This window comes from Astyanax mexicanus, chromosome 13 (assembly GCF_023375975.1).
Source record: "Astyanax mexicanus isolate ESR-SI-001 chromosome 13, AstMex3_surface, whole genome shotgun sequence".
NCBI classification, from domain to species: Eukaryota; Metazoa; Chordata; class Actinopteri; order Characiformes; family Acestrorhamphidae; genus Astyanax; species Astyanax mexicanus.
This window is the reverse complement of record NC_064420.1, coordinates 27,253,922-27,268,530: the sequence shown is the minus strand read 5'-3', so window position 1 is coordinate 27,268,530 and position 14,609 is coordinate 27,253,922. Positions and strand designations below refer to the sequence as shown.

At 36.0% G+C, this 14,609-nt stretch overlaps 1 protein-coding gene across 2 annotated transcripts; it reads right to left on the bottom strand.

Annotated features, from left to right (window-relative positions):
* Window positions 1-4,294: 4,294 nt before the first annotated feature.
* Window positions 4,295-14,394, bottom strand: LOC125806757 (DNA ligase 1-like). Of its 2 annotated transcripts, none has more exons than XM_049486399.1 (11): window positions 14,251-14,394; window positions 10,010-10,126; window positions 9,520-9,669; window positions 9,043-9,108; window positions 8,514-8,636; window positions 7,688-7,804; window positions 7,199-7,348; window positions 6,615-6,767; window positions 6,390-6,512; window positions 5,987-6,140; window positions 4,295-5,446 (listed from the first exon to the last, which is right to left on the bottom strand). In XM_049486399.1, the coding sequence occupies exons 2-11, from the start codon at window positions 10,124-10,126 to the stop codon at window positions 5,373-5,375; spliced, it is 1,227 nt and encodes a 408-aa protein (XP_049342356.1). In that variant the 5' UTR covers window positions 14,251-14,394; the 3' UTR covers window positions 4,295-5,372. The 2 variants fall into 2 exon arrangements, with proteins under 2 accessions (XP_049342356.1, XP_049342355.1); XM_049486398.1 differs by lacking the exon at window positions 14,251-14,394 and adding an exon at window positions 11,048-11,173.
* Between the last annotated feature and the right edge of the window lie 215 nt (window positions 14,395-14,609).

Here is a 14,609-nt window from a genome sequence, read left to right as displayed (position 1 = left end):
AACTTAAAATAACTCACCTTAATGTGATTTTTAAGTTAGCTGAACAAGAAATAATGAATTGCACCATAAACTATAGCAAACTTATCACTAATCACCTCAACTCAACTAAACAGTTGCTAAAAGTTAAATCATTTGTTGGCAAAATTTAAAAATTTTAGTTGAACCCTAGTTGAGGCCCGGCCATCTACTTTGCACATGCTCGGTTTAACTATTTACACTTTAAAAAGTGATTTTGTGTTTTGGTCAGAAGAACTAATATTATCAAGCTGAGTGAACTTACCAGTCAATACAACTCAATAAAATGAGTTTAGAGAACTACAACCTGAAAACTTAAAAATGATTGTTGAGCCAATGAAAAAAATTAATTTCAACCAACTTTTACTAAACTACACGTGTCAATACTCTTTCTACAGTGTTGGTTCATACAGCTTTCCCATAGGCTCCTGGCACAATATATTTGCATATTGGGTGTGGCCTGTGCCTTACCTACAATCCCTGTGTTGTCTGTTGCCCAAACCTACCTTATCCTAGGCATGCAGCAGTGTTATATATGTGCTGATTGTCAGGCCTTAGTATTGTAGGCTAAAAGAGCAAATTAGAATTATAATGTATTACTATATGTTCGAGTATGTAAATTCTAGGGTTAGCAGTAGAACTGCTTAATATATGAATCTAAAATTAGACGCATATGTATATTTATGTATATAAAAAGCAATAAACATTTGTATGTTTATAATAAATGCATATATCTAGTGATACATTTGTGGTTTATTAATGAAAAAATGTATGTAAATTGGTTGTTCAGATGACGACTGCTGGGGGCCTTTGGGAAACAGGCGTACAATTGTTCTTATATAAATTCTGTAGTTCTTAAAGTCTTTCATAAATCGCTAAGATTGTTTGTTATCGGGAAACACATCCAAGGTTTTTACATTTTCCCTTAAATTGTGAGGAGCAGAAATGAAAAAAAAAAAACAACAACAACTATACAATTGGAAAAATATAAGAGAAAAGCCATTTCTTTTTCACTAGACCAAATTGGAAAAATAACTGTTAGCATTTAGTCTAAGTATTAGTTTAACATTTTGGACACAGCCTTAGTATTCTAGGGAAACTGTTGGTCAGAAAGTGAAATAAGGGTATAAGTGTGGGAATTGGTACAGAGCCACTCATTATCAAGTGTCCAGTTGGAGCCTGAGCTGATTGGCTGAACAATGGTGAGCTTCTACGACACTGTAAAAGGAGAACATGTTTGCTAACATGAACCTTTAAGTAACACTATACTCTTCCTGCATTTATAATTTAAATTATTTTATTTATTTAATTATTTATACACTATTGTGCATACTGCGTGAGTGCCAGTACCTGTACTACAAAAGGACTACAAAAGAAATAAACATTACAGTGATCTGAGTTTATCAACTAAAGAATGCAGTGTTTCCATTGTTGCTTAAACTTCTATGTCTGTTTAAGACTAAGTTACTCCAAAAATCTACAGTTTACCACGACTTGGGGCCCTATTATCTTGAGGAAGTCAAAAATATGCCTTGCATGGATTCAAATATGATAAATCTCTTGCCTTAAATAGTGTATCAACATATAATATGAAAATGGTTGATCTCAAATATTTGCAAAGACTAAAACAAAATTGCAATGTTATGTTTCAATGTAAAACTATTGTGTTTTCTATGTTGCATATGTCTTTTAAAAGTAAAAACAATGAGTGAATTATCCTAATTGAACCATTACCTGTTAAAGGTAAGGATCACCATTGCACTAAATATTGATAGAATAATTAGTACTGGAGTTAGTAATAAAATATTTACACTGCTTGTTAGGATTGTTTTGGTTTCAGACACCTTTTGGATAATTCTTGGTAATTGAACATAACAGGATGGTTAATTAATCATTAGGGTGTGTTTTGTGCGTAACGTGAAATAAACCAATCAGTGTGTCACCTGCCATTCCCTTTAAGAGCCAGATGCCCTCTGACTTTGGCAGATAGTTTTTTTTTTTTATCTTAACTGCACAGCGCATCTCATCATAGGACACAGTCCTGCTTGATTAAGCTGTGAATATGAGTGAGCAGGTCATTTACAGGAATAGCAGTGTTATTTAATAGTGTATTCTGTTTATTGTTGATGTAAAAGTTGGGTTTTTGTGCGACTGTGTGCATCCGCATTTATGTGTAATGTGCAAAGTTGTAAATGCATTGAGCAAGCATGTCACACTTGCGTTGCCAAAATAGCAATGAACATCTGACAGTTTACTGTTGTCAGGGTTCTAATCAGTCAGTGTCGCTCCTGTGTTTTTTTTGTTGCCAAAAAAGCAATATTTAAGAAATTTACCTGAACACACCTCAGTCAGCTAAGAAATGTTTGTGAGCATCTTTGCTATTTAAATGGTGCGTGAGAAGTGAAAATAGACTGTTTGATGGGTGTAAAATAGGGCCCTCAGACTCTGATTTACCATGGTGTATAAAAGCAGCGAAGATACTTTGTAAAACAAATTAATTTTTAGACTGCCCTGAGCTGTAATGACACAATATATTCAAAGTGAAAGTGCTAAGGCAATTTTTGAAACAGTTTAAAGAAATTGAATGTCTCTTTTATGTTTGTTTTAACAGTGTATGCTGTTTTCTTTATCTCCGTTATAGTAAACAGCTGAACGATGCTGAGAATCTAAATCAATACAATCAATAATCTGTTGCCCATAACAGTTGTGAGATGCCTTTTTTCCACATTTGAGGACTTTTACACTGAATATTTTCTTTAGGTTCTCCAGGTCTCTAGGTCTACAGCATGTTCTTCACATTCTCGTGTTACATCAAATAGTGCAGCAGTGTGCAGACAGATTCCTTAACTGGCTTTAGTCTGCAAATATCCAAAAAATCCAGGAATAAATGGAGCCTCTCTTGTAGGCTCAAAGAGCAGATCTGAGACAGCTGGTGCGGTATACACTCTAAAAAATAAAGCCTTGGTTTGCAATAGACTTTCTGAGTTGTGTCAACTTCTTGTAGAATTACACTGATCCAAAAAAGTATTTTAAGTATGGTGAATTAGATTCTCAATTATAGTAGAAAGCATTTTTAAAGAGCATGAACTTTATAACTGTCAAACTTATATAAAGAACACAACACTTATCTGTCTTATTTTCAATCATATAAGTAGAGCAGAAAAGTAGAGCAGCAGAACCCAGCCAGCGTGTAATCTAAAACCACTCAACAACAGAAAATACAGAAACTGGCTCTTACAGCCTTCAACATCAAACCCAGACCGTTACAGCAGACAATACTCTTAAGAATCCCAAGAGAAGCAGCCTGTGGAGAATGACTACACACTAATGGTGAGTGAGAGGCGGGAGGACACACCCAATATGCAAATAGCGTGACCAACATCAGGTGAAAACCCCTGCAGAATTGCTCCGCAGACCCTGTTTAACTAAAGAGTAAAACTGAGCATGTGCAGTAGTGCAGAGTAGTTGGCTTGCCCTTAACTAGAGTTTTTTTGCAACACAAATGATTTAGTTACACCAACTTTTAACAAGAAACCTAATAATGTTAGTGAAGGCGAATAGTGTATTAAAGTTTATGGTGCAATTCAATATTTCTTGTTCAGCTAATTTAAAAATCAAAAAGAGAAACATTTTAAGCTTTGTTTTTTTAGAGTAGCCTATCATTACCAAACATTTGATTTATTAATCGTGTTGATTTGCTCATATAATATATTTTCTTAAAATTCTCTAGTCAAACAATGTCAAAATTCAACAATATGATCAATTTTATTCAATACTTTGGTCACACAGCTCATCCCTTACATATTTAAAACTGGTGTCTGGTGGAGCCTCTCTACTTCTCCAGTGTGATCCAACATGTCCAAGTGGGTGAGAGGATTTAGATGAATGAGAAAATTAAGTTGTCCAATACAGATTAATAAGTTGCCAGAAAGACAATTTGGCTTTTACATGTTCAATGGAATATATTTAATGTGAATTAGTCAAGAAAGTGTTGAAACAACACTACCATTTTTTATGTCAATTAATAACTTACAATTTTTGCCTTAAGCCAATCAAAATGACTTTTTAGAGCATACTAAAAGACTCCAGTCTGTTTGCATTAGCTTAGCTAAGTATTCTAAATAGACAGAAAATTAATTCTGTAAGTATTTGTCTAAAACTCAAATTTAATGTCCAAGACTATCTAGATGTGTCAATATGATCTCAATATGATCTTTTCAAATGGAAAATGGAAAAATGGAAAAATAATCACAAATGAATTACCATTTGGGGGGGGGGGGGGGGTAATGATATGATTTGGTCAAGGGTCAGTTCACTGTTATGTGGTTTCTTTAAAGTCACGTCACATCACTTTTTTTAGTCTAGTGATTTTTACAACCCCAAGTGAGCAAGCCTAAAGCGACAGTGGTGAGGAAAAACTCCCCTGTAGGAAGAAACCTCAGGAGGAACCAGGCTTCACAAGGGGGACCCATCCTCCTCTGGTCTAAACCATATATGACTAATACATGATATGATGTGACTTTAAGACCAAATAGACAGTTCTATATATACCAGCTCCCTGATGCCTGCAAACCATCTACAATACCTATACAATATACAATAGATATACCCGTGCACAAATATATCCCCTGTATAATATAAACTTACTTCAACATCAATCAATTAAAAATTTTATATAACCTGTGGCCAAATTCTCTTCCTTTATGCTGCAGAAACTAAACTAAATGAATATCGTAGCTTAGAAAGAGAGCTGTGGAGCGTAAATCGCTCTCACAGTGCTCACTGACAGATCTAAACACAAGCAGGGACCAATCAGGATGCACTCTCAGTCTTACTTTTGCTGCAGCCATCGCTGCAATCTTCAATTGTAGATGATTTTTAGGTGATATCTGATAGAAGTGAGATATCTGCTGCTCAGTGTGCTGCACAAATATTCTGATATACCAAAAGCTCAACATCTATATCGATGGAGCAGAGCATCAGTAAATACTGAGCAGTCAACTGAGCAGCAAATGATATACATGATATGAAATATTATAATAGCCGAATTAAATTGATGCATCAATTGTTGTGTTTCAGACTATTATCAGATCAAATTTTAAAATTCAGATTTACTAAAAGAGCTCTACATCTATAAGGATGGAGCTCAGCCTACACTGGGACTGGATTGGACAATTTTATACAGTACAATAGATTAATATGAACTGCGTTGACCAAATCATATGATTAATATAGAATAGAAGTGAAAGAAGATAGAAAGCAAGAAATCGAAATGGGGGAAAAACAGAGTGAAGGGGTGGGGCGGGGATATAATAAATAATGAAATGGTTTCATTAATTGGGAGAAAATGGGGAAATTTAGATGGCAGACGGAGCTGATCTTGGGCGCCTTACGGCCTTCCAAACTTTCTTGAAGAGGGACCAGACTGAGCCTGTAGACAAAAGAAGAAATAAATGATTAATTATGAATGTATTAAATCACAGACAATGCCATAATAGTTTAATACTGAAGAACAGTGGTGGAATTAGTATCCGTAAAGGGCAGGGTGAAAAAATAAACAGATTTATAGAGTTTGACCCTTTTCTACCAGACGGGCAGAAGACATCCATAGATGGGCAACCATTAACCCTTTAGAGCCCAGACCCAGTTATGAATATATTTTCAATATAACTGAGTCAGTTTTAATTAATTGAGCAGCTCATTAGAGTTTTTTTATAGCGATAACCCGGTCACATGACTTCTGTTAGATTATGTCTTCAGGTTAAACAAAATAACTATTGTAGGCAGTCAGTCATTTTTTACTCTTCTTTCTATGAGACGGGCATTCCAAAGGGCACAAAAGGGCACATTGTCTCTTATTTGACACTTCAGAGGGCACTTTTTCAACCATGGGGGAACAGGAGGGGGCAGTTCCGCCTCTTTCTCAAGACAATGATCATAAAATTCTGATTAAGCATTTTCTGTTACTTACTAGTCTGGCTGCCATCTTCTTTTGTAGTTTCCTCTTCTTTCTCCCGGGTGCTGGATAGCGTTTGGATATGTGACCAACTGAAGCTGGAACGTTTCCTATCCTTCATCAGCTTCTTCTCAGTGCAGGTAGAGGGGAGTGGCTTTGATGTCGGCATCTGTACATGTTGTGGAAACATAAAGCAGAATAAATGTATTAATACATTAGGGTACAATAGTTCACTGGATGGCCACAATATTATATGTTAGGGGTGTAAGAAATGATCGATATGTTGAAGTATTGCAATATTTATGTTTTCAAAAACGCAGTATCGATTTTGAATTATTAGTTCACAGGTAAAGATTGGTGTCAGACGGTGAGTGATTAATTTAGTGTTGTGTTTAAACCACGCCCACTGCAAACTCACCTCCACAATTTCTTCTCCAGGAGTTTGGCTTAATTCCTCAACTGAAGCATCATCCCACTCTTTTTTGAAGACCTCCTCCTCCTCCAGGTCAATGAGTTTCAGCTCCTTTATCTCTTTCCTCACCTTCAAATCAAAAATTCGATCATCATCACCCTGTAATGTATTTGCATATAATGTGTTTGCCTCCTTTTCCTGATTAATGAATTTTTGTTTCATGAGCTGCACCTTCTTCTTCTCCTTCTTCTTCTCCTTCTTCTCCTCCTTCTTCTTCTTCTCCTTCTTCTCCTCCTTCTTCTTCTTCTTCTCCTTCTTCTCCGGCTGGGGCATGTGTTTCAGGTGATCAACATAATCGTTAAACTCCTTTACGGAGCACTGCACCTGAAAAGAATAAAAGGATAGTTTAATTATGGGGTGGATTAAAGGGCCCTCACTATGCATTAAACACTGTTAAATTTTAGATATATTTCAGTCAGCACTGACTGTGACCAAAATGGATCACTACTTACTCAGTAGTATTGTTCTAAACAGTGAGATAAATACTTCAACTTAAGTTTATTAATTATCTGTAAAAATGAATTCTGACCTTTATTTTCTCATCATTTAGGAACATAAGCCTTCCATTATTATTGAGATATATACTATTGAGATACGAGCTTTAGTCCTCAAACTCACACTATAATTCCACTCTCTGATTCAGACAATAAAAAATAGCTTAATCAACATAAATAAATTAATTAAATGTAAATATGGAAGTGTTAGATTAGTAAGGCGGGCTGTACTGTAACTGTGTGTAAATCTAATATATGTACCTTTCCATCCTGAGAAATTAAGCCAAGTTCAATGAGCCGCTTCTTCTTCTCCGGTTGGCTAAAAAACTTCTTCAGGTATTTATCCTGCAGGTTGTTGTACTCCCAGACCTTCTGATCTTCCAAGTCAAAATCCTTTCTTTCAGGATAAAGCTGTGAAAACAAATGAACACAATATATTTAATATCTGTGTGAGATTTCACACCAACAGCATTACTCCACCAACAAGAACCATCCCAAACACTGGATTATGTAATCTAATTAGTTCATTTCTGATCTAATCTAAGAGTGTTTTTTCACACCTGCACTTCTTAGTCCAGTTAAAGCTCTCTTTAAATCACACTTGGCCAGTGTGAATACTGTGAAAACAATCCTAACCAAGTAGTAAATGAATCAGATTTACACAATCAAATGATTACAAATGATTCAGACCAGAGAAAACAAACTATAGGTGTGAATTAAGTTCTAAATACTTTCTATTCGGATACTTACACTCTGTCCTAGTTTGCCCCGGAAGAACTGCACGGATGATTTATCAGCCACAAATATCTTTGTGCCCTTCGGTTTCGCCATTAGAGAAGAAAAGTCCTTTTTATGCTGGTCAAACATCTGGAAAGTGGAGAAGAAAACACAGTCTGGTTAAAAACTGTACAGCTGTTGGAAAGTAAAACTCTCTCTCTCCTATTTAACCTGCCTGAAATGCAGCATTATGTTCAGTACTGACCGAGTTTAAATCACTGAGCTTTTCTTTCAAGCATTTTACTTGTTAGCCTGCAGGAGCCGCTACTTTAAGACATGAGTTTTAGTATTGCAGCTATATTTCTCTTCACTCTTTTTAGTTTGATGATACAATTTTATATAAAGTCTTATAGAGGCACTAATGGCAACTAGTCTGCAGTTCCTGCAGAAACTGTGAGTGTGGGTTCTAAGGAGTTGCAACAGTGTTGCTAAGTGATTGTGAGGTAGTTGCTAAGGTGTTGCTAAGTGGTTGATGTGTGGTACGTAAATGCTCGACCCTCATATTGTTGTACTCTGTCTTCAAATCCCACTGCTCTGATTGGACAAAAAGTTAACTTTTCTTTTACTCACATTTAATTAATATTATAGTGTTTTATGTTACTGTGAGAGTTTTTTCTAAAGTTAGATCTAATCTATTGTAAAATATTGCCTTGCTTGCAGTATTGCAACATATATTGCAATATGTTGAATAGTAACTCCTGTGTCATGATACATATAGTTCTTGGCAATACAAAGCCCTATTATATAAAACCAGTATGCTGGAGGGGAAGTGTGTAGGAAAGCGTATCTGCTACCTCACCTCCACAGTTTCTTCTCTTGGAGCTTGGTAAATGTCCTCATCTGAAACATCAGCCACTTCTTCTTCGAAGATCTCCTCTTCCTCCAGATCTATCAGTTTCAGCTCCTCACTCTCTTTCTTGACCTTCAAATCGAAAACCTGATTATTATCACGATCTAATGTATTTGTGTAGGAATTTGCATCCAATATGTGTGCCTCCTTATCCTGATTAATGAATATATATGTGGGCTGGCTGAATTTTAATGTATCCTGAATGAGGAGGTATCAGAGAAATTCACACAATACATTTAATATCTGTATGAGTTAATAATATCTGTTGCTCTATGTTGAACCGTACAGAAATATGCACTATTCCAGAACACAGGAGCTTCTTCCTGTATTTACTTATTTGCTCTCACCCCAGTGTAATTTTTTTACCACAAATCCTCAATTACTAAAAGCACAACACAGTGTAGCAGTGTATATAATATATAACTGTCACATTAAATCACCGAACTGCAAATTCACAGAACTGTAAAAGCTGTCTTACCTGTTTCAGTTGGGTTTGTTTCAGGTGATCAACATAATCGTTAAACTCCTTCACGGAGCACTGCACCTGAAAAGAATAAAAGGATAGTTTAATTATGGGGTGGATTAAAGGGCCCTCATTATGAATTAAACACTTTTAAACCAAAATGGATCTCTACTTACTCATTAGTATTGTTCTATACAGTGAGATAAATACTTAAACTTAAGTTTATTAATTATCTGTAAAAATGAATTCTGACTTTTATTTTCTCATCATTTAGGAACATAAGCCTTCCATTACTTCATCATATTATATATAGTTTTCAATGTGGCCTATTGAGATACGAGTTTTAGTCCTCAAACTCACACTCTAATTCCACTTTCTGATTCAGAAAATAAAAAAATAGCTTAATCAACAAAATGAATTAATTAAATGTAAATATGGAAGTGTTAGATTAGTAAGGCGGGCTGTAACTGTGTGTAAATCTAATATATGTACCTTTCCATCCTGAGAAATTAAGCCAAGCTTAACGAGACGCTTCTTCTTCTCCGGTTGGCTAAAGAACTTCTTCAGGTATTTATCCTGCAGGCTGTTGTACTCCCAGACCTTCTGATCTTTCAAGTCAAAATCCTTTCTTTTAGGATAAAGCTGTGAAAACAAATGAGCACAATATATTTAATATCTGTGTGAGATTTCACACCAACAGCATTACTCCACCAACAAGAACCATCCCAAACACTGGATTATGTAATCTAATTAGTTCATTTCTGATCTAATCTAAGAGTGTTTTTTTCACACCTGCACTTCTTAGTCCAGTTAAAGCTCTCTTTAAATCACACTTGGCCAGTGTGAATACTGTGAAAACAATCCTAACCAAGTATTAAATGAATCAGATTTACACAATCAAATGATTACAAATGATTCAGACCAGAGAAAACAAACTATAGGTGTGAATTAAGTTCTAAATACTTTCTATTCGGATACTTACACTCTGTCCTAGTTTGCCCCGGAAGAACTGCACGGATGATTTGTCAGGTACAAACACCTTTGTGCCTATTGGTTTTGCCATTAAAGCAGAAAAGTCCATTTTATGCTGGTCAAACATCTGGAAAGTGGAGAAGAAAACACAGTCTGGTTAAAAAATGTACAGCTGTTGGAAAGTAAAACTCTCTCTCTCCTATTTAACCTGCCTGAAATGCAGCATTATGTTCAGTACTGACCGAGTTTAAATCACTGAGCTTTTCTTTCAAGCATTTTACTGTGTAAGCAGGCATGACAACTAGTCTGCAGTTCCTGCAAAAACTGCAAGAGGGGGTTTCAATGATAAATCTAGGTGGTTGCTAAGATGTTGCTATGTGGTTGCTAAGGAGTTGCAACAGTGTTTTTTAAGTGATTGTGAGATGGTTGCTAAGGTGATGCTAGGTGGTTGATGTGTGGTACACAAATGCTTGACCCTAAGACTGGTTTATAAAACAGCTTCTTCATACACTGAACAAATGAAGACTAAAATTTACTGTCTGCCTTTGCTTTTTTTTAAAGTAATTTTAATTTCAGATGAATTTAAGAAACTTCAACTCGGTTTCAAGACTTAAATGTTATATAGAGTAAATAAGTGAACTGAACTTTCTTTTTGTAAACTCTACTTAATTTATTTTTGCTGAATCAATCCTTTCTTTTAGTAACCTTTACTTAATTTCTGCATGCAATATTACCTCATTAAAATTACTTAATTTATACAATATTACTGAAATCAATTATTTTTTTGTTAAAACACACATTTAACTATTTACATAATCTCAAATATTTATTTTGTGAACAGACCAAGTCTCACTCTCTCAACACATAAATGGCATGTGATACATTCTTTTTAGTATACTACTAAAGATTTTAACAAAAATATTTAAATTTCAGGAATTATAATATATTATGTATCATAAATTATTTGAGTAATATTGTATAAAATGATCATTTTTAGTGCTTTAGTGTTAATCTGGTTACTCTACAGAACTGAAACTGACACACTCACATTTCACTCTCAATCGCCCTCTGTCTCTGCTGCGCCCTAAAAGACTGATCAGCTGTGAGGGAGGAGCCTAGTATATACCGCTGTGATGACATCATCATCAGCGACGTCACCAACATTCCACAGTCCAAACGGAGAATCACGTGACCCGCAATGGGCTCCTTGCACTCATGGCTCTGACGCATTTCCGTTTTCAAATAATGCGGCTCGGACGTTTCCGGTTGTATTGTTTACATAGCGAGAGGTCAAAATGAGTATCCAGCGTGAAGTTTTCAAGCCGTTTTCAGCACTGTTGTGTTCCTTTTTGCACGGCGTCTGCTAAGTTTTAAGGTAGCTTTAAGCTAATAAATCTAATAAACAGTGGCTAATGAACATTATTCGGGACCACTTTACCATTTCGCCGTATTAAAGGTCTGTAGCAAACATTTCATACCAGACTACCTGGTTAAACCAGAAACGTCAGAAGCTTGGAGACGACTGGCAAAGCATGCAGTGCCACTGCTTTTTAAATGGAATAATTAACGTTACAGCACCCAGGCTCCATGTATTTGGGAGAGGAGATCAGCGTACTTGCCTGAATGATCCACCAGCTAGCATTTTTATTATTATTATTATTATAGCGAGATATTATTATTATTATTGTTGTTATTATTATTATTATTATAGCTAATTATTATTATTATTATTATTATTATTAATAATATTATTAAAATATTATAGCTAGCATTTGTATTCTTATTTTTTACTAATATAGCTAGCGTTTTTATTATTAGTATAGCTTGATATTATTATTATTATAGCTAGCATTATTAGACTTCCATTTGATAACAGGAGAAACTAACTATCAATAATGCACCTAGCAAGCTAGTTAGCTATACTAGCTAATGCTGAGCTATGTGGGCTAACGTAAAATATAAGAAAAAAAAACTTTGTACTGTGTAGGTATGATATAGTTTATAGGCATATAGTTTAAAGCCTTTCTCTAGTTTTCTAGTGGTAGGCTTTACTGGTCTCCTTGACGTTGAGGTTAATTTTTAGAAGCTCTTGTAAACACCAGCTGATAATACTGCCATAACGAGTGTATTGGAATAGCCAAACAGGAAACGCTGGAGCAGCACTGATGAGAATGCGGAAGTAGTTGTGCAAAGAGCGCATATCAGAGCCATTCCACTGAATGGGAGCCAATTGATTGTTCTAACTCTTCCAAATTAAACTTTTAAATTTTTATATTTTTTCAACTCTGAAACCAATAACACATATTGTTACTTATTCAAAACGCGTACTGGTCAATCTCAGTAGTGTAGTATTTCAGAGTTTACTCCAAGGTGTTGAGGAGCGTGATTAAACTCTCTAATGGGCGTGTCCCCTAATCCTAACCTACCATAGGTGTGAAGTCTTGCCCACCAGGGCTACCTTCCATGGGGTGTTTTTATTTTAATGTAAATAATGCTTGTTTGTGTGGTTGATGTGCATACCTGTTAAGTTTTGGATTTAAAAAAAAAAAAAAAATCTAAAATAACCACTTGAAAATCTCTTTCAAACAACAATTAGATAATTAGAATCTGATAGGTCTACTTTTCTTCACACTAAAATGTTGTGGACATTCCTACATATGGAATTCTTATAATACAACCTAAATAAATTTAGAAATGCCCTCTCTTATATGAGATATATCTTTTTTTATTTAATTAATTTAAAAATGAATAAAGGGTGCACAAATTCTGTAAAATGACTGTTGGTGACCGAAATAATAGTATCATGTGCTTTTACAAAAAGAACATGGACCACATATATTCCATAAGTAAATATTAGTACTTACGGGCCTAAAAAGAAACTGTAAAAAAGATGGACGCCGTGTCCCTGTTCCCATTCATTCAATGAAAATGAAGCCAAAATCTTCCGCCATGTTGGCGATCCTGAAACCTGAGTCTGCGCAGTAAAGACCAGAGGAGGGAGAAAGACTGTGGAGAGACAGCCTACTCATTTAAATAAACCCACCTCTGAGGGCTGCCTCCACAGAGCTCACACAGTCTATGGTCCCACCCATACAGTCATTGGTCCCACCACGGCTAGGTGTAACCCAGCCCTTTTACAATAACCACACCTTTTAGAATAGAGCTGAATAACGTTTTAAAAAAACACATTCTGTGGGAATATAAAAAATTGACAATATAAGCAGAGGTTACACTAGCTGTTGCATTTAAATAATGGAGGTAGAATTACAGTATATTGGAAAAAAAACGTGATTGAAGTTGTCTGTTTTGCCTTTGAAACCTATGGGGATGGGTGGGGTTACACAGCTTTCTGCAACTGAACAGCAGGGGGCGCCCAAACTATGGTGGCTTCACTTTTGAGAGACCAGCTGTCCAGCTATACACAGTCTATGGGCATACACAAATAATAATCTTTCATTAATACTTTTTGAGTATTCAGTCTTGTTCAGTTCAGATCATTTCAGCCCTCTCAACATTTTCTCTCTCTCCAGCTCAACCATCTATTCTACCCCTTATCAATAGACCACTGAAGTCGTGTCCTCATTTTGTAGTCGGCGCCATGTTGTTTATGCCCATATTTGGAGTTCCGTGTCCAAGCAGTTCAAGTAAACAAGGAATTTGAATGGGCTTTTCAAAAACTGGCCTCTGTCACATTCTGTGGTAAATAAATATGTTCAGAACCCTGTACGTTTTATTCTGTGTACATTTACTTCCTAAATATCACTGGATCCTCAGAATTTCGAGATCATTTAAGGGTAGTAATTAGAAAAATGCTAACTTTAAGCTAATGCTTAACTGACGTCACAGCACAGCGACTGGAAATGAAACCGGACTGGATTCAGCATAACAACAGCGAACTCCGGTCAGATTGTGTTTTGGATTATTATGCTTCTTCCCAGAGGATCATTAAAGCATTTAAACAGGTGAATTTTTTTTCGGTAATGTTGAGCAGTGTAGTCTGTGTTAGACCTTTAAAAGGCAGATAATAAGAGAAAATGGCTCTCAGTTCAGCAGCGCTTACCCGAAGGGTTTAGTATTTAATTACGGTCATTAGTTCATAATAATTACAACACCTGACCCAAATAATAAACTAACAACTAACTACCTGCCCTCACTGAGGCGACAACGAATCAGAAACACCAATTTATTTCACTGATAATAAAGACGGTAAATATTAAAACGTGTTACAGCTGGTTCTGGAGTATCACTGACCTGTTTTAGTGATTTAATGCTGTGACACTCTCAGCTCTCCTCAGTAAGGGCAGTTAGTTCGTTATTTGGCTCAGCTGTGTTTAATACGCTGTATAGTTACGGCCAGAGTTTGTTGGCGTTGCGCCGAAAAGAGTCCCCGGCTGATCTCTGCAGCAGTGGGGAACCCTGCAGTTTCAGGACCGCAGTTCTAGGACCCTATGTTTTCGCGACACTGCCACCTGCAGTGTACCAGCAGAGCCGTAGCAGACAGTCAAAACCATCAAAACCATTCTTCTAAGCCCCGCCCACCTGGGAAAACTGCCAAAACTCAGAAGCAAAAAACTAAAGCAGAAGCAAACAGAGATTTCAGTAGCAAAAGT